The sequence below is a fragment of the Melanerpes formicivorus genome, unplaced genomic scaffold (assembly GCF_026170545.1).
Source record: "Melanerpes formicivorus ecotype bairdi unplaced genomic scaffold, bMelFor1.0.p_v2 SCAF_3, whole genome shotgun sequence".
NCBI classification, from domain to species: domain Eukaryota; kingdom Metazoa; phylum Chordata; class Aves; order Piciformes; family Picidae; genus Melanerpes; species Melanerpes formicivorus.
In genome coordinates this window covers 38,250,692-38,273,849 of record NW_027142355.1, presented here as the reverse complement: position 1 = coordinate 38,273,849, position 23,158 = coordinate 38,250,692, and the positions used below count along the sequence as shown (strand labels likewise).

Below are 23,158 nucleotides of genomic sequence, written 5' to 3'. Positions count from 1 at the left end.
GACACCAACATTAATCATTAACTGTTCATGAGATGGTTAAAACAAGAACAAAGAATGAGATACTCAGAGATCAGGTAAAAGCCTCTACATATTCTCAGTGTATGGCTTAGAGGTGAGAGACAGAACTCACACAGAAGAGAAATGAAGCTGGAGGTGGGGAGATTCAGGCTGGACCTGAGGAGGAAGTTCTTCCCCATGAGAGTGGTGAAGCCCTGGAATGGGTTGTCCAGGGAGGTGGTTGAGGCTCCGTCCTTGGAGGTGTTTAAGCCCAGGCTGGATGAGGCTCTGGCCAGCCTGATCTAGTGTGGGGTGTCCCTGCCCATGGCAGGGGGGTTGGAACTAGATGATCCTTGTGGTCCCTTCCAACCCTGACTGATACTATGATACTAAAACCCAACCTGAAACATTTCAGCAGAGTAAAAAGAACAGAATTCCCTGACAAGCCCTGAAACTGTGCTGGATGCTTCACGAGGGAGGGTCAGTCAAAAGACAAAGTCCAAAACATGGGTGAAAAAGATACAGGGAGGATTCAGTGAGCAAAGCTGAACCTACTACCCAGGAGATTTGTGAGGAAGAGGACATTTGCAGTCTCATCTGCTCCCAAGGGCTTGGGCACCTCTGCAGAACACTTTGGAACTGGAGTGGTTTCTGTTGCTGGGAGAGAGGTGTCTGCCTGTGCTCAGATCACATTACATCCAGTTAACCTTACAGGTGCAATGCCACAGGTATAGAAAGTAACACTACAGGCAAGGAGGAAAGAGGCTGACAGACATCAGGGATGCCTGCTGACTTGATGCTCATTGACTGTGCCTTTATAAAGGACTCCAGCCACCAGAAATCTGACAGAAATATTCCATTTGTTCCCTTAGTAGGCCATGTTTTGCAAGCAACTTAACAAATACTTGTGAGTCCCTGATTGCTTTGCAAGATCTCTACAGCACTACAACATATTGGTCTTCTTACTCCTGCAGCCCCAAATGTTACACAGGAAACACAGAGTTAGTAAGACCAACAAGTATCAGTTATCATAGTTTCATAGTATCATAGTATCAGTCAGGGTTGGAAGGGACCACAAGGATCAGCTAGTTACAACCCCCCTGCCATGGGCAGGGACACCCCACACTAGATCAGCCTGGCCAGAGCCTCATCCAGCCTGCTCTTAAACACCTCCAGGGACAGGGCCTCAACCACCTCCCTGGACAACCCATTCCAGGGCTTCACCACTCTCATGGTGAACAACCTCCTCCTCACATCCAGCCTGAATCTCCCCACCTCCAGCTTCATTCCATTCCCCCTAGGCCTATCACTACCTGAGATCCTGAGAAGTCCCTCCCCAGCCTTCCTGTAGGCCCCCTTCAGATACTGGAAGGCCACAATTAGGTCACCTCGGAGCCTTCTCTTCTCCAGACTGAACAGCCCCAACTCCTTCAGTTACAGAAATGCACTAGGAAGCACAGGGCAAGTAGTCCACAAGACAATTCCTGTCACACCTCCACCACCCATATACACCCAGTCCATGGACCACACTGCAGGGCAAGTACAACTGCTCAGAAATTGTATCCCAAAGCCTGACAATACTTTAGTTTTAGAATAAACCTTTATTTAGAATAAACCAAACCGGGTTGGAAGAGACCTTCAAGATCATCGTGTCCAACCCATCAACCAATCCAACCCACCCAAACAGCTAACCCATGGCACCAAGCACCCCATCAAGTCTCCTCCTGAACACCTCCAATGATGGTGACTCCACCACCTCCCCAGGCAGCCCATTCCAATGGGCAATCACTCTCTCTGTGTAGAACTTCTTCCTAACATCCAACCTAAACCTCCCCTGGCACAGCCTGAGACCATGTCCTCTTGTTCTGGTGCTGGCTGCCTGGGAGAAGAGACCAACCTCTGCCTGTCTACAACCCTCCTTCAGGTAGTTGTAGAGAGTGATAAGATCACCCCCGAGTCTCCTCTTCTCCAGGCTGAGCAACCCCAGCTCCCTCAGTCTCTCCTCATAGGGCTTGTGTTCCAAGCCCCTCACCAACTTTGTTGCTCTTCTCTGGACTCGTTCCAGCAAGTCAACCTCCTTCCTAAACTGAGGGGCCCAGAACTGGACACAGGACTCGAGGTGTGGCCTAACCAGTGCAGTATACAGGGGCAGAATGACCTCCCTGCTCCTGCTGGCCACACTGTTCCTGATGCAGGCCAGGATGCCATTGGCCCTCCTGGCCGCCTGGGCACACTGCAGGCTCATGTTCTGCCTACCATCGACCAGTACCCCCAGGTGCCTCTCTGCCTGGCTGCTCTCCAGCCACTCTGACCCCAGCCTGTAGCACTGCATGGGGTTGTTGTGGCCAATGTGCAGAACCCAGCACTTGGATGTGTTCAATCTCATGCCCTTGGACTCTGCCCATCTGTCCAGCCTGTTGAGGTCTCTCTGCAGAGCCTCTCTACCCTCCAGCAGATCAACTCCTGCCCCCAGCTTGGTGTCGTCAGCAAATTTACTGATGATGGACTCAATGCCCTCATCCAGATCATCAATAAAGATGTTAAAGAGCACAGGGCCCAGCACTGATCCCTGGGGCACACCACTAGTGCCTGGCCGCCAGCTGGCTGTGGCACCATTCACCACCACTCTCTGGGCTCGGCCATCCAGCCAGTTCCTAACCCATCGCAGTGTGCTCCCGTCCAAGCCATAAAGATCTTCATCTAAAACCATGCTTCATTTTTCAAATGCCAAACAATGTGGGAGAACAATGCAACAACTCCAGGGGTCATGTACTACATAATGTTAAACAGGAAACCATCAGTATGCTGCAAGAGACTGAACACTTTCTCTCCAGGGCACTCCCAGATCGAAAGAAAAACCTGAATGCTAGAGATGAAGCCCCACTCCTTGCTGTATGCCATTTCATTGTGTACAGTGGAATGATCCTGATTGCTTCTGTTTCAAACAGCTTTGTGCAGAGAAGTCAGGCCAGGCAATGGCACTGCATCTGCACAGCATCACCAGGTTTCCACCCCAAATAACAGAGGTGAAAAGGTGAAGAGTGGAGCAAGTCAAACCAATTAAGTCTCTCTTGGAAAGGAATCCAAAACAACAGCAGCCAGAGCTCAGATACTACAAAGCATCCTTTTCAGAGGTTTTTCATTACATTTGGCTTTCTTCCTGGGCTGAGGTCCAGAAATATCAGCACTGCCTTATTTTTTTCCCCCAAAATAAGTTGCCTAAATAATATGCACCTTGTGCACCACAGTGAAACAGATGATCATTCACCTCCCTGGATTTTTTTTCCGCTCTGATCTTTCTTCCCTGAGTTATATGAAAGCATTTTTTTCAAAAGGAAGATCTTTTCTGTTCATTAGTCCTTTATTCGCTCCAGGGATACTGCCTCACTTGGTGACGTGTACCAAGGAGCATACAAAAGCCCAAAGACAACCGTGGCTTGACTGTGAGATGGTGACAGTGAAGTTCAGCCTCTACTGAAGCTCAGCTTGAGCACCTTCCCAGTCACTGTTGGCAAGGCTGGACAGAGACACAAGAGCCTGACTCTCATAAAGCCATCACAGATCTTTTCTCTTAGGGAAAAAAAAATCTTCACCTAAATGCTTTAAAATTACTCCTTTGATGTGCCCTTTGACTACTCCATCCCAGAGAGAATTTCTCATGCCTTTTAACTCTGATCGGCAAACCCAGCACCTCTGATTCTGATCTTGTCTGAGGGCAACAATTTAAGTGAGAACTGACTTCAACCCATACTCAGAGTAATTTAAATGAACTCAATATCTATGACTTTGTGACTCAGAATCAAGACAATTTAATACACAGCTCCCTCTTTATCGGCAGCGGACCATCTGGGGATGCTGTTGTGTTGTGCTTTTTTTGGATGACATCAAAGGAAAGTCCCTACCCCTTGAGGCCTTTGGAAAACATGGAATTACTTGGGAACCTTCCTGCACTGTGACACCTTGCCAAGCAGATTAAAATCTCTGAAAGGCAGTTGTAATTTTAACCTCAGTTGTAAACTCTGCTTTACAGGAAATATCCAAATGAGACTATGGCATTTTCACAGAGGGAACCACAGAGGCCACAAATTCAGCTATAGTCCCGGGTGTATGTGATGCAGCTTTTAAGCCCAGTTTAGACACACTTAGACATTGAGTGCAGCTGTGTCTACTGGCTTCCCAAAGCAGGAGACAACTTTTTCTTCTATAGTCACTTAGAGAAGGGCCCATCACTATGGCTGCAGACTGATACAGAATGGTCCAGGCTGGACGTACAGTCCAACCCCTCTGCCGTCAGCAGGGACATCCTCAACTAGATCAGGTTGCCCAGGGCCTCATCAAGCCTCACCTTGAATATATCCAGGAACCTCAACCACCTCCTTGGGCAACCTGTTCCAGTGTTCCCTCATAGTAAAGAACACAGACATCTGACCACAGCGTGGATTTAGCAGCTCTGAGCCATGAGGGCAGCTGGCCACATGTTCCTTCACGCCTCTGAGGTGTCCTGACACGGCCACTGCTGTCGTTGCCTTCAGCCAGTTTCTCAGACAGATCTCTTCATCAGTCTGGCTCACTGGCATGCCTATGAACTGGGGGGAAAACAGAGGTTCTTGTAGCAATCCTGGTGCACTCTAGCTATTGTTTCCTTTCATCTCCATAGCACTTTACGGCTTTTAAATATTGCATTCAAGCTAGGTCATAAATGTTGAATGCTTCCTCTGCTACTTAAACAGCAATTTAATAGAGCAGCTTGAAGTACTATGCCTCATAAAAATGGAGCTTGCCATGGAGGAGAAGGAAAAATACTGCAAGCTGTAATCATTCTGAGAAAACATTGTTGGAAGATATGTAATCCAACATGACACTTGAAGCTCTTGCCACGAAGCATTTGATCATGAAAGAAAAAGTATGATTTTCAAGGTCTATTTTCACGTCAGTGCACTATAGAGAACTGTCAGCACAAACAGTGCACTAACTTAAATGATAAACAAAAATATCTTATTTAAGTTCAAAGAGTAAAAACAGAGCTACTGAAAGCCAGTGTAACTGTGAGAATACAGGATCACAGGATGTTAGGGGTTGGAAGGAACCTCTGGAGATCTTCCAGTTCAACCTCCCTGCCAGAGCAGGACCATAGAATCTAGTGCAGGTCACACAGGAACACCTCCAGACAGATCTTGCAAAGTCTCCAGAGAAGGAGACTCCACAACCTCTCTGGGAGCCTGTTCCAGTGCTCTGTGACCCTTAGTAAAGAAGTTCTTCCTCATGTTGAGGTGGAACTTCCTGTGCTGTAGTTGACATCCATTGCCCCTTGTCCTATTACAGGGCATAAGTAAAAGGCTGTCCCTTCCTTCAGGACCCCCAGGCCTCAGATATTGATACACATTTATTAGATTCCCTTTCAGTTTTCTCCTCTCCAGACTGAACAGTCCCAGGTCTCTCAGCTTTTCCTCATAAGGCAGTGCTCCAGTCTGAACATCACAACAGACATTGTGTCTCTCAGCAGAGGACAGCATGAGGTTATTACATCTCCTTAAACTGTAAGAAAAATATAGGAAAAGATTGACCTTTCTGTCCCACCTTGGGTTTCAAACATCATCTGTTAAACAAAGGTTCAGAGACATACCTCAAAAGCAAACCACACGCCTTAACACATCACTCCAATAGAAAGAGCACTGGATTGTCCTAAAAAGCGCAGCAGCACCACAGCTGTGGGCGAGGAGCAGCCAGAGAAGCAAGCAAACCCCCCGAGGTTCCGTGCTGAAACCAGTCTTGAGTCAGCATGAAATGCAACGATGCAGCCAAATGCTTTCCAAACTAAGGCATGGCAAAAGACGACTTTTCACCAGCACTAGACTGTTATGTATGGTCTCCAAACGAAAAGAATGGGAGCTAGCAGATTAATGAAATCACTGTGCTTTAAAGCACGGCAGTGGTAATGAAAGGACATGCGATTACTCCAAGACATGGCCATCTCCTCCGACCTGAAGGACCAGAGAGAAGATCGCGTGGTTTTTGCCAGGGGTGGGCGCACCCAAGAACCCTTCAAAGCAGCACTACCCCCAGCACTACTACAGCAGGGTGTACCTCCCTCCGACATGTATTTGCCTTCCTGTTGGGTGGAGATAGAGCTCTTGTCACCTAGATGGGACTTCCACCGGCACCCATGCTGTGCTGTTGTCCCATGTGATGCCATCACCCTATGCCACACCATCACCTACGCTTCACCACGACCCTGCCACTAAGGGCACAACGCACAGCACCCTGCCCAGCAGCCCTCACGCTCAAACGCTTCGTGGGCAGACACCCAGGCTCCCGTTCGCGCCAGATCCAGTGCCACGGCCACGGATCGGGAGACACCCGATCTAGCCCCACAAGCCTCCTAACTCTCAGTGTTGTAAGACCCGGGATCTCCCAGCAGCCCCGAAACGCGCCGCTCCCCACCGCCGACGCCCGTTCCCCGCCAGAGGCCACGGGCGGGCCCCTCGGGGCACTCACCCGCGCAGCGCAGGCCCTGCAACAGGACGAAGCGGCAGCAGAGGTCGCACCACGTTCCCGCTGCCGCCGGCTGGAAGCGGTGCGGCGGCTCCGGCGGCGGCGCTTCGAAGATGGTGCGGACGTGGCGGGGCCGCTGCGGCGCCGGGTGGCGGCGGCCGCCGTACGCGGGGCCCGGGATGCCGGCGGGCGCGTCGGGCTGCGGGATCGTCGCCCGCACCGCCCGACCGCGCGGCGGCTTCCCGCGCCCGTCACCCGGCGCCGCCGCCATGCGGAGCGGGTGGCGCCGGCCGCCGCTGCCTCTCCCCGCGGAGCGGCCGAGGCGAGCGGCGTTGACGCCTCACGCACATGACACCCGCGGGCGAGGGGAGCAGGGGAGCGGCGGCGGTGGAGGGGGGGCGCCGCGGCACGCCCGCGTGCTCCTCCGACCTGGCGGCGGCCGCCGACTCCCCTCAGCCGCCCCGAGTCCTCTCATCACGAAACGTCTCGGGGAGGAACAACCACAGCAGCTGTGAAGCGCTGCCGGTCTGCCAGTCCCCTGGCCCGCAGCTGCAGAAAGCGGTTGCTGTAGCCACCACTTTCACCTGGGTTCTCAAGGCATGCACTAGGAACGGTACTGCCAACGGACGCCGTGAAGCCTTTCCAGGAGGTACGTTTTATTACCGCAGTTAAAACGATTAAAACTTAATAATACACTGCTTGTGGCGACCTTGGTTTTTCGCTTTCCAAGCTGAAGTTTCCACGGGAAGCGTTTTAGGGAGTCTCTCTGACGGCAGGTGGGAACCGTGAGCTCCACCGCCCCTACCAGCAGCCGCCTAACGCCGGCGCCCGGCCCCCGAAGGGAGTGAACTAAGGGCTGCCCCGACCCCGCCGGTTGCTCCCCGCGCCCAGCCTCCCTTCTGTATGGCGAGCTGGCAGCAGGTCACAGCACCGTGGGAAAAGTAAGGCCCGGATCTATCAAACCGAAAGCTTCAGAAAACAGTCGGCGACCTTACTGGTACGTTTGGCTGTCACATCTTGGGCGTTAGAAACATCGTCTGTTTAAATGGGGACTTTGCACAGATTTTAAAGTGGTATAAAGCGGGATTGTAGCCCAGCTGTATCATGTTTTTCAGATGTGGAGATGCAGGGTTTATGAAAAATTTACACAGGGCGTTCCAAGGAATGACACTGCCAATGCACCTGATTGCTTTAAAGATCGTGAACAGCCCCTGTCTGCTTGGAACTGAAACCGATACAGGGCTCCCGCAGCTGTCACCAAGGAACTGATTGTGCCAACGTCATCTTCCTTCACCATGAGTTAGCAAATGTGCCTGCCAAGCAAAGCCAGTGGCTGGTGTAAGAAGGGGCCAAGCTCAGCTCTCTGTAGCCCTGCACAGGGCCACACAGACTCATAGGCTCACCGCCAGCTCCACCATTGCTGACGAGCCCTGTATCATGTGGTGTAATCATACTCAAGAATGCCAAAGCAACCCTCACACTGGCCCAAGGGGTGCTGGCAAGAACTGCTGATACACTTCAGTACCTTCTGCTTAAAATTATCTGCCCCCGTTGCTTAAAGCAGCTGGTCCAGGAAATGCTTCCTGCAGCAAGGGAATGGTGACATGACCTTGGTGGGAAGGCCATGGAAGCCTGGGTAGCTGCAGATCACACTGCACACTCAGTTTTCAGGAGCAGAGTACAGCTTCAAACTGCAGTACACCCATGTTTAGATCACACCAGCAGCTTTTACCTGTTGCTGTCAGTCTTCCTTCTCCCCAGGAAGTGAAGTTCTCCAAAAGATGTGCCTTTAAGTACAACTGCTGCTGGTGATGCTTGTATCAATGGCCAAATGACAAACTCCACTGAGGGATACTCCCCCTACACCACCACCACCCCTTTTAAAAAATTATTAATGGAGTAAATACATTGAAAAACAAAACAAACAAACCAACCCCAAACAACAAAAAAGCCATTCAGAGGTCAGCCTTGCCACTGGCTGAATTGGCCTGAAGAGTGCTCAACAGTTAACCTGCTCCTGAAAGCCCTCTTCAGTCAGTCCTGCCCTGTTTTCAGAACCACCTATTCTGGCACTTGACTCTCTTTACTATTTTGCAAGATTTTTCCAAGCTCATAGTCCAATTTTTCTGGTTTCATGTACTACAATTTATATTCCCAATCTCTAATCCTTTTTTTGCCACACAAGTGGTGCTGAACACCAGTCTTCTGCAATGGCCTTTAGAAGCCTGGAGACTTCTGCTCTCCTCTTCCTCCAATCTTCTCTTTCAGCCAACTCCTCATCCTGACCCAGTCTCCCTCAGATTAATTTTCCAGACCCTACCCATTGTTCTTTTTCTTTTTCCTCTCCTTTAACTTACCTTTAGGTGGCCAGGTTATTTTAACATTTTCATAAGCCAGTTTAAAAGTGTTCATCTTTGGGCTGGTAAACCAAGTTTTCCTCTACACAGACCAAGTGATTATCAAGTCCCTAGCTAGAAACCATCACTGCTTTAGCCAGCCAAATGTGGCTTGCCAAACCAAGTACTGTGCCTTCCCTGGAAGGGATTTCACAGTAACAGCAAGGCATGCAACTAACTGTTTAATTTTACCCAAGCCACTTCATACAACTGCAGTTTATTCCACATCTCTTTTTCTAGGCTTCAAGCTTATAAAAAACCCCATGAGTAATCTTTTCCATTCAGCAAAAATTATTCATGTTACACTTCTAAACTGGTACTGATTGAGCTGCACCAGTGGACTGTCAGCAGAGTATTAAGAAAACCAGAAAAAGACCCCAAGGATTAGTGGCTCTAGCACAGAGCCTGTGCTGGAGATCGTGCTGTACTGCTCTGTTGCTCTCTGGACAGCTGGCTAATGCATGCTGAGCTGGAATTTGCTACATCAGATTTCAGGCTTTGCATTGTACTTAAACCAAAAATTGTAAGGCAATAAAAAGTGAAATCATGGAAGGACACAGAAGTAAGCACACACCGTGCAAGAAGTGGTTGATGATGTATTTATGTCATTCACTCATGCATTTTTACAATCCATATGAAGACAGGTTTGTTCAAGTAACAGATAATTCATATAGAAGGCTAACCCCTCCAAAACAGTAAGCCAGCTTCAGTTGGAAGAACCATGTATTATTTTCTATTACTTCTTTTGGCAAATCAGTTGCATGACAGACAGTATCAGGATGCTTGGATTGAGCCAAAAATTGAATCACAGAATTGCCAGGGTTGGAAGGGACCTCAAGGATCATCTAGTTCCAACCCCCCTGCCATGGGCAGGGACACCTCACACTAGATCAGGTTGCTCAGAGCCCCATCCAGCCTGGCCTTTAAAACCTCCAGAGACAGGGCTTCCACCACTTCCCTGGACAACCTGTTCCAGTGTCTCATCACCTTCATGGTGAAGAACTTCTTTCTAACCCAATCTGAATCTATCCTCTTCTAGTTTTGCTCCATTCCCCCTAGCCCTATCACTACCTGACACCCTAAAAAGTCCCTCACCAGCTTTCTTATAGGCCCTCTTCAGATACTGGAAGGCCACCATAAGGTCTCCTTGGAACCTTCTCCTCTCCAAGGAGACCTTATTGTGGTCTTCCAGTATCCTGATGTGGTGATACTGTATGCTACACTTTGATATATTTGCCTCCTAAGAATGTAATCAGTAGACCATCAACTGATTACTTCAAGTTCCTCAGCTGCTGCTCAGTTAAAATTGCTATAGGTAAAGAAATTTTAACGAGATTAAGATTCCTGCTGTGTTTAACAATACTAAACCCAGCAATGTTTAAAGCAAACATAAGAAAATGTTTTCAGCCATGTAAAAGAATATGGCACCTACACATACAGACTATACTAAGCATACACAAAGTCAGTTACTACACTAACTTTGTTTTTTCAGACTGCTTCCATATGAAGAAATTGAAAAAGATATATTCCAGCTCACACTTGAGTTCCTTCAGAAGTAAGAATCTTTGAGCTTACAGGCAAAATACTGTAAAAAATAACAATTTAGGCACAGTTTGAGAGACCAGTTCTTTTCACAGAATCACAGAAATGTCAGGGTTGGAAGGAACCTCAAAGCTCATCCAGTTCCCATGCCCCTGCCACGGGTAGGGACACCTCACACTAGACCGGGTTGCTCAGAGCCCCATCCAGCCTGGCCTTAAAAGCTTCCAGGAATGAAACATTTTTAACAGTTCTGCATGTGTTCTAATGACAGTGTGTGCATGAATGAACCAATGTACAAGCAGGCATAAAAACATTCCAGTTAGGCATGCTTCTGGTATTGTCAAACAAAAAGTGAAGAATGCCACAGCTTACCCAGGAAAAACACCTAACAATCTGTTGCACTCCTTTTGCATAGCTGGATTTTGGGGGGGGGCACAAAGCTTGCAAAGAAAGAAGCTGTTCACTTGGGTGTAAAAATAGCTGAATTCCCTTTTGCTATTTGATTCTCACCAAGAACAGCAGAAAGCAGGTCTCAGACATCAAGGCAGTGAATTTCCTTCTCTTTCAACAACGCAGGAATCATGATGCTCTCTCCTCGACTGACTACCCACAAACTCTCCTAATACTGATTTTTAACCTGTTATAAAAATTAGGCCTGCAAACAGGACTCTGCAAAAGCTCTTTTGTTGTAAGAACCCACTTCTCTTGTGTACTCTCAAAGAGGAATTTTTACATGCAGTCTGACAACCTGAAGTGCAAAACTCCCATATGCAAAGCAGTCAAGCGGTTACAGAGATGGCACCAAATACGGAGAGGAACTTAAACCCAACATTGTGCATCCGTTTTCTCAAGTGAAAGCAAACAAACAGTTTGGATGTGAAGGAAAGAGAAATGTGTTCCTGCTCTGCACTGTCTGTGCTCTTTGTCCCTCTTTTAAAAGATCTCCATTAAAAAACCATCGTGCTGTGTGACGATTCAGCTCAGTCCTTAAGCCGAAATCCCAAACACCCTTTGTAAAGACTATTCATAATGGCAAGTCCTGCAAGTCCTCTTGCAATAAATACCTGACTGAATTCTGGCAAAAAAAGGGTACTCTTCCAAGCCAACAAAAGTCATTTGCATCAACAACACTTTTTTTGCTTTCCTTTAGGACTTTATCAAAAAGCCTCCAAGGGGCTAAATTCCCTGCCAGGAGTAATGCTATCCTAACACTGACCCCCCCCCCCCCCAAAAAAAGAGATATATATTTCTTTTATATTTACATATCATACATATTTACACCTTTTGGGTTGGTTTTTTTTAATACTACAGCTGTAGAGGGGGGGAAAAACCCCCACTGGATACAGATTCATTATCTGCCTTGAAATGTCCCAACAGTAGCTCTTTTTTCCCCCCCTTTTGAAAAACAAATGTACAAGTCCTCTTCAGGCCCTTTGAAAGCTACATACAGTCGACGTTCCGCAGGACACCGTCCCTAGTCAAAGCACCAAATCTAAAAGAGAAAAAAACACAGCATATTTTGAAGTGATTGACTACATAACAGAATCAATCCTCAGTTCATCCCATTATTTAAAGGGTTTCTCCTTTCCCTTGCTACATGCCCACACGTGCACTTGTATCTAACTTTCGTGTGTGAAAAGAAGATACTCAGCTCTGGTGAGACCCCACCTGGAGTACTGCCTCCAGTTCTGGAGCCCCTATTACGAGAGGGATGTGGCCGTGCTGGAATGTGTCCAGAGAAGGGCCAGGAGGATGATCAGAGGGCTGGAGCACCTCTCCTGTGAGGACAGACTGAAGGAGTTGGGGCTGTTCAGTCTGGAGAAGAGAAGGCTCCCAGGTGACCTAATTGTGGCCTTCTAGTATCTGAAGGGGGCCTACAGGAAGGCTGGGGAAGGACTTGTCAGGATCTCAGGTAGTGATAGGACTAGGGGGAATGGAATGAAGCTGGAGGTGGGGAGATTCAGGCTGGATGTGAGGAGGAAGTTCTTCACCATGAGAGTGGTGAAGCCCTGGAATGGGTTGTCCAGGGAGGTGGTTGGGGCGCTGTTCCTGGAGGTGTTTAAGGCCAGGCTGGATGAGGCTCTGGCCAGGCTGATGTAGTGTGGGGTGTCCCTGCCCATGGCAGGGGGGTTGGAACTAGATGATCCTTGTGGTCCCTTCCAACCCTGACTGATACTACTATGATAAATACTATGCTCCAAGTATGGGACTAGGGGTGGGGAAAAAAGAACAGAATCAGTTCAGCTTGAAGACAAACTGAGCTCTGCCAGCAATTCACCCATAAGCTTTCAGGAGATTATTTTTTTTTAAGAATAGAATAGAATAGACCAGACCAGACCAGCTTGGAAGAGACCTTCAAGATCATCGTGTCCAACCTATCATCCAGCACCACCCAACCAACTAACCCATGGCACCAAGCACCCTGTCAAGGCTCCTCCTGAACACCTCCAGCGATGGTGACTCCACCACCTCCCCAGGCAGCCCATTCCAATGGGCAATCACTCTCTCTGTGTAAAACTTCCTCCTGACCTCCAGCCTGAACCTCCCCTGGTGCAGCCTGAGACTGTGTCCTCTTGTTCTTTTATCATCCTCATGGGGGAAAATAAAGCAAAGTCAGTCTGCATGACACCACCTGGTAGGGATTTTAATAAATACATGGGCTTCTTTCTCTTCACTTCCTTTAACCAATATGAAAACTGCAAAATCTTTCATTCAGATTGGTTACCATCCCACAACTGTTAAACACTATGTCTAAAAATGAGGAGCTAAAAGACACCACTGGCTTGCTGCACCACAATATTGTGTTTAAATGCAGGAGTAATCTGTGCAACAGATGTTATTATTGGCTAAACATAAGCAGCATGAAACAAAAATGCCACATTTAAGCTGGGTTGGAATGATTTTACAGTCATGTTTCAAAGCTCTGAGGAAGTTTTTTTGGTTACACCTCAGATCAACACTTAGTTAAAGATATTACAGAATCATCATAGTTGATTGGATGGTGTTGGGTGATAGGTTGGACCTGATGATCTCGAGGGTCTTTTCCAGCCTGGTTAATTCTGTATTCTGTAATTCCAGGGGTGGTGACTCCACCACCTCCCTGGGCAGCACATTCCTATGGGCAATCACTCTCTCTGTGTACATTTTCTTCCTAACATCCAGCCTAAACCTCCCCTGGTGCAGCTTGAGACTGTTTCTTCTTGTTCTGGTGCTGGTTGCCTGGGAGAAGAGACCAACCTCCACCTGGCTACAACCTCCCTTCAGGTAGTTGTAGACAGCAATAAGGTCTCCCCTGAGCCTCCTCTTCTCTAGGCTGAATTCTCCCAGCTCCCTCAGCCACTCCTCACAGGGCTTCTGCTCCAGACCCCTCCCCAGCTTTGTTGCCCTTCTTTGGCCACATCTGAGCATCTCAACTTGAGGTGAGGAGGAAGCTCTTCACAGAGAGAGTTGTTGGCTATTGGAATGTGCTGCCCAGGGAGGTGGTGGAGTCACCATCATTGGAGGTGTTCAAAAAGGGATTGGATGTGATGGTTTAGTAATCATGAGGTCTGGGGTGACAAGTTGGACTTGATGATCTTTGAGGTCTTTTCCAACCTTATTGGTTCTACAATTCTAATCCCTTAGTTCCAGTTCTGGATCTACAAAATAGAGCAAATTAAGTGCCTGCCTAGCATCTGCCCAGAAAGGGAAAATAATTGCTTGCCTTTCCAAAATGTGATTGTTCTCAGCCAGCTCCTTAACAACCCCTTCCATTTCCTCCTTTAGTTTCTTCATACTGTAGGAACAAGATGTGAAAGGAAGGTTACAGGTTTGTACAGGGATGGCTATCTCCTATGCTACAGCAACTTGTCATTGCATACAAAATAAGGGACAGAAAACATGCTCATTATCTCCTAAAAACAACAGATGACACATTAGTGTTGTCCCCTACTCACTTGCAAGTCTGCACCACTTTAGCAATATAAAGGCTTTTTTGCAACATAAAATTATTGCTCTTGATAAAGCCATTACTAAGTCTACTCTATAGAGTGAGTCCAACAGAGGGCTATAAGAATGATGAAGGGACTGGAGCACTGCCTTATGAGGAAAGGCTGAGAGACTTGGGGCTTTTAGTCTGGAAAAGAGAAGACTGAGAGGGGATCTAATAAAGGTATGTAAATATCTGAGGGCTGGGTGTCCTGAAGAAAGGGACAGCCTCTTCTAACTTGTGCCCTGTGATAGGACGAGGAGCAATGGATGTCAGCTACAGCACAGGAAGGTCCATCTCAACATGAGGAAGAACTTCTGCACTTTAAGGGTTACAGAGCACTGGAACAGGCTCCCCAGAGAGGTTGTGGAGTCTCCTTCTCCAGAGACTTTCAAGGCCCATCTGGATGCATTCCTGTGCGACCTGTGCTAGATTCTGTGGTCCTGGTCTGGCAGGGGAGTTGGACTCAAAGATCTCCAGAGGTTCCTTCCAACCCCTAACATACTGTGATTATGTGAACCATATACAGATGAATGAAAAAAATACATGACAGATATAGAGCATTACATCAACCCAGCTAAGAAGTACTCACCCAAGAGTCATTTCCACCAACGTGTTTGAGCTTGGATAGACTGTATTCATTTTATGCTTCAGCCCACTGGAAGCTGCAAACATTTTCTGAGGCAGAGCATCTTGTACCTGGAATAGATAAAAAGGAATCTAAGTCAGCCCTGGAATGGGCTGTCCAGGGAGGTGGTTGAGGCCCTGTCCCTGGAGGTGTTTAAGAGCAGGCTGGATGAGGCTCTGGGCAGGCTGATCTAGTGTGGGGTGTCCCTGCCCATGGCAGGGGGGGTTGGAACTAGATGATCCTTGTGGTCCCTTCCAACCCTGACTGATACTATGATACTAACAGTTACACAGAACACTTCTTAATGAACCCGGATCCACTGGCACAGATTTTGTGAGGAAAGTGCAACTGCTCCCCAAAAAACCCCCAACAAACCAAAAGCAAACCTCAAAACCAATCCCATAAAAAAACCCCAATAACAACAACAAAACCCAGAAAACCAAAACCCAAACCCAAACAAATGAAACAAAACCCAAAAATCCAAACCAAACCACCAAAACCCACACACATACACAAAACCCAACCAAAAAAACACAACAAAAAAAAAAAGGGAACAAAACCCCCAAAACACTGCAAATTCAAGTCAGGATTCAAAAAGTGGCAGCACTCTCTATGCCACTGACATAGAATCATAGAATCAATAAGGTTGGAAAAGGCCTCAAAGATCATCAAGTCCAACCTGTCACCATAGACCTCTTGACTACTGAACCATGGCTTCAAGTGCCACATCCAAACCCTTTTTGAACACCTCCAGGGATGGTGATTCCACCACCTCCCTGGGCAGCACATTCCAATAGCATGCTCCAGAAACTCAACATCTTTCCTAAACTGAGGGGCCCAGAACTGGACACAGGACTCAAGGTGTGGCCTAACCAGTGCTGAGCACAGAGGCACAATGACTTCCCTGCTCCTGCTGGCCACACTATTCATGATACAGGCCAGGATGCCATTGGCCCTCTTGGCCACCTGGGCACACTGCTGGCTCATGTTCAGCCAGCTGTCACAGTATCACAGTATAACCAAGGTTGGAAGAGACCTCGAGGATCATTGAGTCCAACCTGAATCAGCACCCCCAGGTCCCTTTCTGTTTGGCTGCTCTCCAGCCACTCCGACCCCAGCCTGTAGCTCTGCATAGGGTTGTTGTGGCCAAAGTGCAGCACTTGGACTTGTTGAATGCCATCATGTTGGACTCTGCCCATCTGTCCAGCCTCTCAAGGTCCTTTTGCAGAGTCCTTCTACCCTCTAACTGACCAACATCTGCTCCCAGCTTGCTGTCATCTGCAAATTTGCTGATGATCAACTCAATCCCCTCATCCAGATCATCAATGAAGATATTAAACAGGATGGGGCCCGGAACTGATCCCTGGGGGACAGCACTAGTGACTGTCTGCCAGCTGTATGTGGCACCATTCACCACCACTCTCTGGGCTGAGCCTCCAGCCAGTTCCTAACCCAGCACAAAGTGCTGCTGTCCAAGCCATGGGCTGACAGCTTGGCCAGGAGTTTGCTATGGGGGACGGTGTCAAAGGCCTTGTTGAAGTCCAGGTAGACCACATCCACAGCCTTCCCCACATCCACCAGGCGGTCACCTGATCATAGGAGGAGATCTGGTTGGTGGGGCAGGACCTGCCCTTCCTAAATCCATGATGGCTGGACCTGAGCCCTTGGCCATCCTTCAGGTGCAATGAAGCTACTATAGACCAAATCCTACATCCCTGCAGCCCTATATTTTACTAAGAGTGCATTCATGTTAGACTCACTATAAACAGCACTACTGACATTAAACACTGTGGAGTGGTCTTTTATCTATAGAAATGCTTTACATAATTTTGAAGTATTCTACCTCATTTATATAATCCTGGTATTTGGATACCTCTTCTTCAATATCAAAACACTGGTTGGTAAGAGCCAGTAACTGCTTCCTTGTGTGAAGCATTTTCCTAGAAGGGAAAGAATAAAGTTTTCCTTTAAGTGCTTCCTTTATGAAAGCAGTGCACTGAACATCACCACATAGTAAATAATTCAATAGCTTGCCTTGACCAGTCCTCTGCCTTGTCCAAAAAAGTATCATACTTGCTGACACATTCATCTTTGAACAGAGCTATGGCTTTTGTAGCGTGCAAATACAGCTTCTGCCTGCAACAGAGAAACAACCAGAACAGTGTTAGACTATTTCAAAACCCTCTTGTTCCTCTAACTTTCCAAAAGGTAGAGAAGAGGCAGATATGTGGATTTACTTTATCCACCTCTACTCATGCTGTTGTGATGTGTATGAATTCAATACACTGCATGAATTGTCAGTTTAGGTTTGAAAAATAATCTTTAGCAGGGAGGAAAAAAAATATGTGAAGGATTTAGTTGCAATTATTTGTATAGGAACAATAGGTCCAAAACCTTCTCCTAGTCAGCATTTATCTGAGCAGGTATATTGAAGGAAAAGGGATTGTAAATGGAAAGGGCAGAAATCCTTATTCCAGCATGGATGAATAATCCTTTGTGCTGAGTTAATGCACACACATGCAAGGAAAAAACCCAACAAACAACAGAGAAGTTTTGTGTCAGATTACATTTATGACAAGAGAAAAAAAGCAAGCAGATAAGAATAGGAAAGCAAAACAAAACCCAATTCTGCTTAGTGCTGCAGATAGGAATCCCAGTGTAATACCATGCTCTGCATTGCACCAGTAGTGAAATGAAGGAGTACTGGGACATTACAGTCTGACACCTGCCTCTGGTGTTTCATTAAGGCTTGCATGATAGCTATTGGTTAATCCAAATTAACTGCAGTGTAGCTAAGATTGTCCTCCAAGATGCATACCTATAATTCAACTAAAATAATCCTAACTGAGTACTGCTCCCTCGCCTATTTACTGGTAAATGCTGTGGAATCTCCTTCCCTGGAGACTTTCAGAACCCACCTGGATGCCATCCTGTGCAACCTTCCCCATCTGAACCTGCTTTAGCAGGGGGGCTGACTAGATCTCCAGACGTCCCTTCCAAACTTTACCAGTCTGTGATTCTGTGAAGCCTGTTTCAGAATCAGAGTGGTCTGGGAATGCAGCTTTTCAAATGAGCTATTGAGTGGGTCCCAATGTTTCATTGTTTTCCCACCACACCCTTAAGAACAGATGACAAAATTACTGCTCACATTACCTCTCACGTGAGGCTCAGTCCCTTGCTGTTGTGAGGCAATGATGTGTCCAAGTCTCTGTCAGTGTATCTTAAGAGATTTCCTGCCCCTACTGTCCTTTATCTTAAGGTAACTTCCCTTCCACTTGGTAGTTACCCCATTTAGCTTTCACTGTGGGAAAGCTAAGAGTCATAACTGTGAGAACACCAGTGCCTTCTGAGTGTTACCTTTCTACCTGTAACTCTCAGTTAAGCCCCACCAGTGGCAGCAACTGTAGGAAGTTTCAGAAAATTACAGAAGCAGCACCTAAATTAAGACAGCACTCAGCAAAGCCCAGGGAACCACTCAACTGATCAGCTATCAGGATAATAATTTACTTCAACATAAACACCAAGCATTATTTGAGATGCACAAGGATACCCTGCCCTGTGCCCTGCTCTGGGCAGTCTATCCAGAGAGATAGACTGGGATGCCTCTCAGTCACAGAGCATTGCCTCAGATGCCTAAGGGTAACTTAGACACTATAAGGCAACTGCACATGAGGCACTGAAATGATCCTGCAGCATGAGCAAAGCAGCTGTTTACAACTGCTTAAGAAATAGCAGAGGCAGTGGAGCCTTGGGGGAGTCTAGACATCCAGGTGACATAAAGACACTCATACAGGCACCCCTCCTAAGTGACAATTTTAAACAGCTATAGAGAACTGCATTAAAACTTACTTTACATGCTCTACTTCCTGGAAGATTAGATCATTCTAGAATTTCATTCAGCTAGCCCATATTTTATTCATCTGTAGGAAATTATCTCCATCTTAAAGTCACTTTATTCTTACTGAGGGCTTTTTTGTCCCTAAAAAGAACCCAGAACATCCCACAGGAAAAAAAAATATGCTTCCTACATGACAGTTATCCCCAGATAACGATGTAGGAAATTATCTCCACCTTAAAGTTACTTTATTCTTACTGAGGGTTCTTTTGTCCCTAAAAAGAACTCAGAACACCCCACAGGAAAAAAAAATGTGCTTCCTACATGACAGTTATCCCCAGGTAATGAACAGGTAGTCCATGTCTACATTTAGAAGTTCTAATCATGAAGATATTCCAGTGCCAGAAAGCACATCATTATCATCTACCCCTGTATCATAGCTCTATGCACTTAAGATATTTAAAGCAATTGTTTCTAATAAAGCAATCCTAAAGAGGTTATAATTTACAATCAAAATCAACAGAAGAGGTTATTGGCAGGAGCAGCTGAGAGCAATCATTGTATTTCCCAAAGACAACTTCAAAACTTACTTGTCAAACTTGTGAATTTGTTCTTCATTATAAGAAAGCCCTAGGATCAGAGCAGATGACAGACATTACCAGTTTAATTTTGTAAGTTATATTTATGTAAAACTCCAATAAGTTTACCCATTTCCTCCATGGCTTTTGTGTCCCATCATGATGGGAAAAGTGCTGAATAACTTTCTTTATTCCTTTATTCTTGCAGTTTGGATTTATGAGATCAGTGCCGGTGTGTGATTCACACAGGCTTTAAGACTCACTTAGAAAGACCTGCAGACATATTCACTGCTGCTGACTAACTCTCCATTCCTATCACAAGTATCCTAGTAGAACGAGGACTGATCTGTCCTTTGCATCACAGTTCATGTTAAAAGGGACCCAAGTAAGTTACTTACTTCGTTCTGCTTTGTCTTTTTTGAACTGATAATAAATATCTGTGATGGAACTTAGCAGCGCTTGCAGCCTTTCGGGACTAGAGTGACAAAAGGAAGAAAATTAGATATCTTACATATAAATGTAAGTACCTATTAATGAGTTCTATGAATTATGACTCAATAGAAGATTAAACACCTATTAAAATAACTAACAATAGTTACTCACTTTCTGTCTTTTGGATGCATGCCTTCCTGATTTGCCCAGGTGTCAGCCAGTAAACCACCAGGAGAGAGTTTGGATTTGATATCTTGAAGACTGGTTTCTATTGTGCCCTGAGAGCTGGAGAGCTATTTAAGAGCAAGAAAGTTCCATCTTACCACTGGGTAAAGTGCAAAACTACTTGAGGCTGAAAACAGACTGAGCACATTAATACTACAGACCCATTTGATTTGCTGACCCTTCCTTAAAGAAATATGCCCAATTATCTGCCTAGGCTTTGCTAAAAGCAGGTAAATAATGGTATTACCAAAGAAAGAATCACCTTTGATGCTGGCATTTCTATTAGTTAGTATTTTGCTCTCAAGCTTCCACCTTTCAAGTACTTCATATTTTACTCCCTATTTACTTCTACACTTGCTCTTTTGTTAAGAATTTGTATAATGACTATTCACATAGTTAGTATCTTTCTTTCCCTGGCTTTCATACAACCTTCAAAAATAAAAATGCACTAATCCCCTTTTTGCTTTGAGAATGGAGAACTTTATACATGGTCCCAGGATACCAGTGTGTAAAGTTATTTTCAGTTCTTTCTTACTTGTTTGGAAACAGGGGAGGTGGAAATAGATGATCCTTGTGGTCCCTTCCAACCCTGACTAATACTATGATACTATGATAATGCAAATTTCAAAGCAGGTCATTCTGAGGTTGGTTTGTGTAGGTATCATTTTAGAAAGCAAATGAAGCAGTTAAAAATATTTTAAGGAAATGGAATAAAAAAGGACTGTGAGGCAACATATATTTCATAGTTATCATTTTTCACTGCAGTTTTTTTTTACTGAGAACTGGAATGTGTTTTCAGGAACTTCTTTTGATTACACTGAGCTCATAAAAGCATTTGCCCTGTTTTCAGGAAGAAATCCCCATCTCGGTGTGGGCAGTGTGACAGACTTTGTCAGTCTATAAATGACTCTGAAAATTCAGAGTTGTTATTCACCACAAAAAAAAACACCCTGTATTATTTTGAGAATGACAGAGGCTTTGTAACATACTTACACGCAAGAGTTTTGTGTGTATCTCTGAAATGTCATCCACTTCTGATGATTCCAAGTTGACCTGCATCAAATTCTCGTATCTGACCACCAAAAAGAAGCAGTTAAAAAAGCAATGAATACACTCACAATACCACCTGAATCTCAAGTGTAATAGTATATGGATTAAAGTATTTGTCTAGCAGCAGCTACAAAATGCTGACAACCTTAAGTGGCAAATAATACTGCAAACATTTTGGCAATGGAAAAAAGTCTTGATTTTTTCCCCTACGTAATAGAATAGAAATAGAAACAGGAATGGAAAGGGAATAGAATAGGAAATGGAATAGAGATAGGAAATGGAAATGGAATAGGATAGGAAATGGAATGGGAAATGGAATAGGATAGAATAGAAATGGAAAAGGATAGGAAATGGAAAAGGATAGGAAATGGAAAAGGATAGGAAATGGAAAAGGATAGGAAATGGAAAAGGATAGGAAATGGAAAAGGATAGGAAATGGAAAAGGATAGGAAATGGAAAAGGATAGGAAATGGAAAAGGATAGGAAATGGAAAAGGATAGGAAATGGAAAAGGATAGGAAATGGAAAAGGATAGGAAATGGAAAAGGATAGGAAATGGAAAAGGATAGGAAATGGAAAAGGATAGGAAATGGAAAAGGATAGGAAATGGAAAAGGATAGGAAATGGAAAAGGATAGGAAATGGAAAAGGATAGGAAATGGAAAAGGATAGGAAATGGAAAAGGATAGGAAATGGAAAAGGATAGGAAATGGAAAAGGATAGGAAATGGAAAAGGAATAGGAAATGGAAAAGGAATAGGATAGAAAATTGAATAGGATAGGAATAGAATAGGAAATGGAAATGGAATAGGATAGAATAGGAAATGGAATAGGATAGAATAGGACAGGAAATGGAATAGGACAGGAAATGGAATAGGACAGGAAATGGAATAGGATAGGAAATGGAATAGGATAGGGAATGGAATAGGATAGGGAATGGAAATGGAATAGGATAGGGAATGGAAATGGAATAGGATAGGGAATGGAAATGGAATAGGACAGGATGGACATAGAAGTTTGAAGCTTCAATTTCTGACTTCTTAATTCTATTTTCATTACTTGTACTCAACAGGCAGTGGAAAACTATTTCCTCTCATAAAATAATTTTTAAAAGGTTACCAAACCAGTTACTTAAAGTACTCAGTGACACACAACAAAATATTACTGCAGTGCATCAGAGTGCTTTCCTAAGGTAACTTATTGGAATGATGGAGCTACCAAAACCTTGGGTCGGTTTCGTTAACAAAACCTAAAGACCCATTTCATATTGTTCCTATTAATACTTTTCTACATGACCACAGCTCAAGTGCCAAATAAATCATGGTATTTTTCACCTGCTGAGTTTCAGACATGTTTTGTTTTTAAAAAAATACCATCAAAACCAGCTCAGCTGCTTTGCTCAAACACAACACTTTTGCTCAAATCCAATACCCTACCTATTCAAATAAAAGCTTTACGTTGTCATGCTTTGAAGCATAGCCTTGAAAAGGGACAACAAACAAGAGGACACATCCTTTGCTAACTCTGTAACAGCCTTCAGAAGGCAAATAAACTGAAAATCCTGCCCCTGTGAAAGAGGCTGAAAGGCCATGTGCAAACATACAGCAAATTTCTGTTCTCGTGTCAACCACTCCAGTTTGTGAATGTGATAGTTTAGAAGCTAGGTGCCTTTGAGGACCCACAAAGTTGCAAACCTCCAGAAGATCCAGAGGGTCCAGGAGGTGGACTGGAAGGTATTTCATTCCCATAAGTCCTTCATCCCTATAAAACTGGCTGCAAAGTCAGTTTTCTTCCCTTTACCTTCCCTCTCTCATCCCAGGAGGGATGCACAGACTGTTATCTCTTGCAGAGAAGTGAGGCCTGCTGTTGGCCTTGGCAATGCTGCCAGTTAGGCCTGGAGCTGCCTAGCTGAATTCTGTGCTGCGTCACATTGGTTTGGTATGAGGAGTAGAGAGGCTTGGGGGGGGGGCACATCTCAGAAACTAAGCCAATGTTAGTTTGTGGAAAGACTAAACAAAA

The 23,158-nt window shown here is 45.6% G+C and overlaps 1 protein-coding gene across 2 annotated transcripts in view; it reads right to left on the bottom strand.

Annotated features, from left to right (window-relative positions):
* Positions 1–9,470: 9,470 nt before the first annotated feature.
* The window catches only part of TBK1 (TANK binding kinase 1), a 40,426-nt gene continuing 26,738 nt past the window's right edge, over positions 9,471–23,158 (bottom strand). For both annotated transcript variants that reach the window (XM_068170489.1, XM_068170490.1), the window contains exons 13-21: positions 21,086–21,164; positions 20,039–20,160; positions 19,834–19,910; positions 19,448–19,487; positions 17,057–17,158; positions 16,866–16,962; positions 14,987–15,093; positions 14,131–14,202; positions 9,471–11,919 (exon numbers count right to left, since the gene is read on the bottom strand). In XM_068170489.1, the coding sequence (XP_068026590.1) occupies positions 11,868–11,919; positions 14,131–14,202; positions 14,987–15,093; positions 16,866–16,962; positions 17,057–17,158; positions 19,448–19,487; positions 19,834–19,910; positions 20,039–20,160; positions 21,086–21,164 (748 nt within the window). In that variant the 3' untranslated portion in view covers positions 9,471–11,867. The remainder of the gene's footprint in view (positions 11,920–14,130; positions 14,203–14,986; positions 15,094–16,865; positions 16,963–17,056; positions 17,159–19,447; positions 19,488–19,833; positions 19,911–20,038; positions 20,161–21,085; positions 21,165–23,158) is intronic.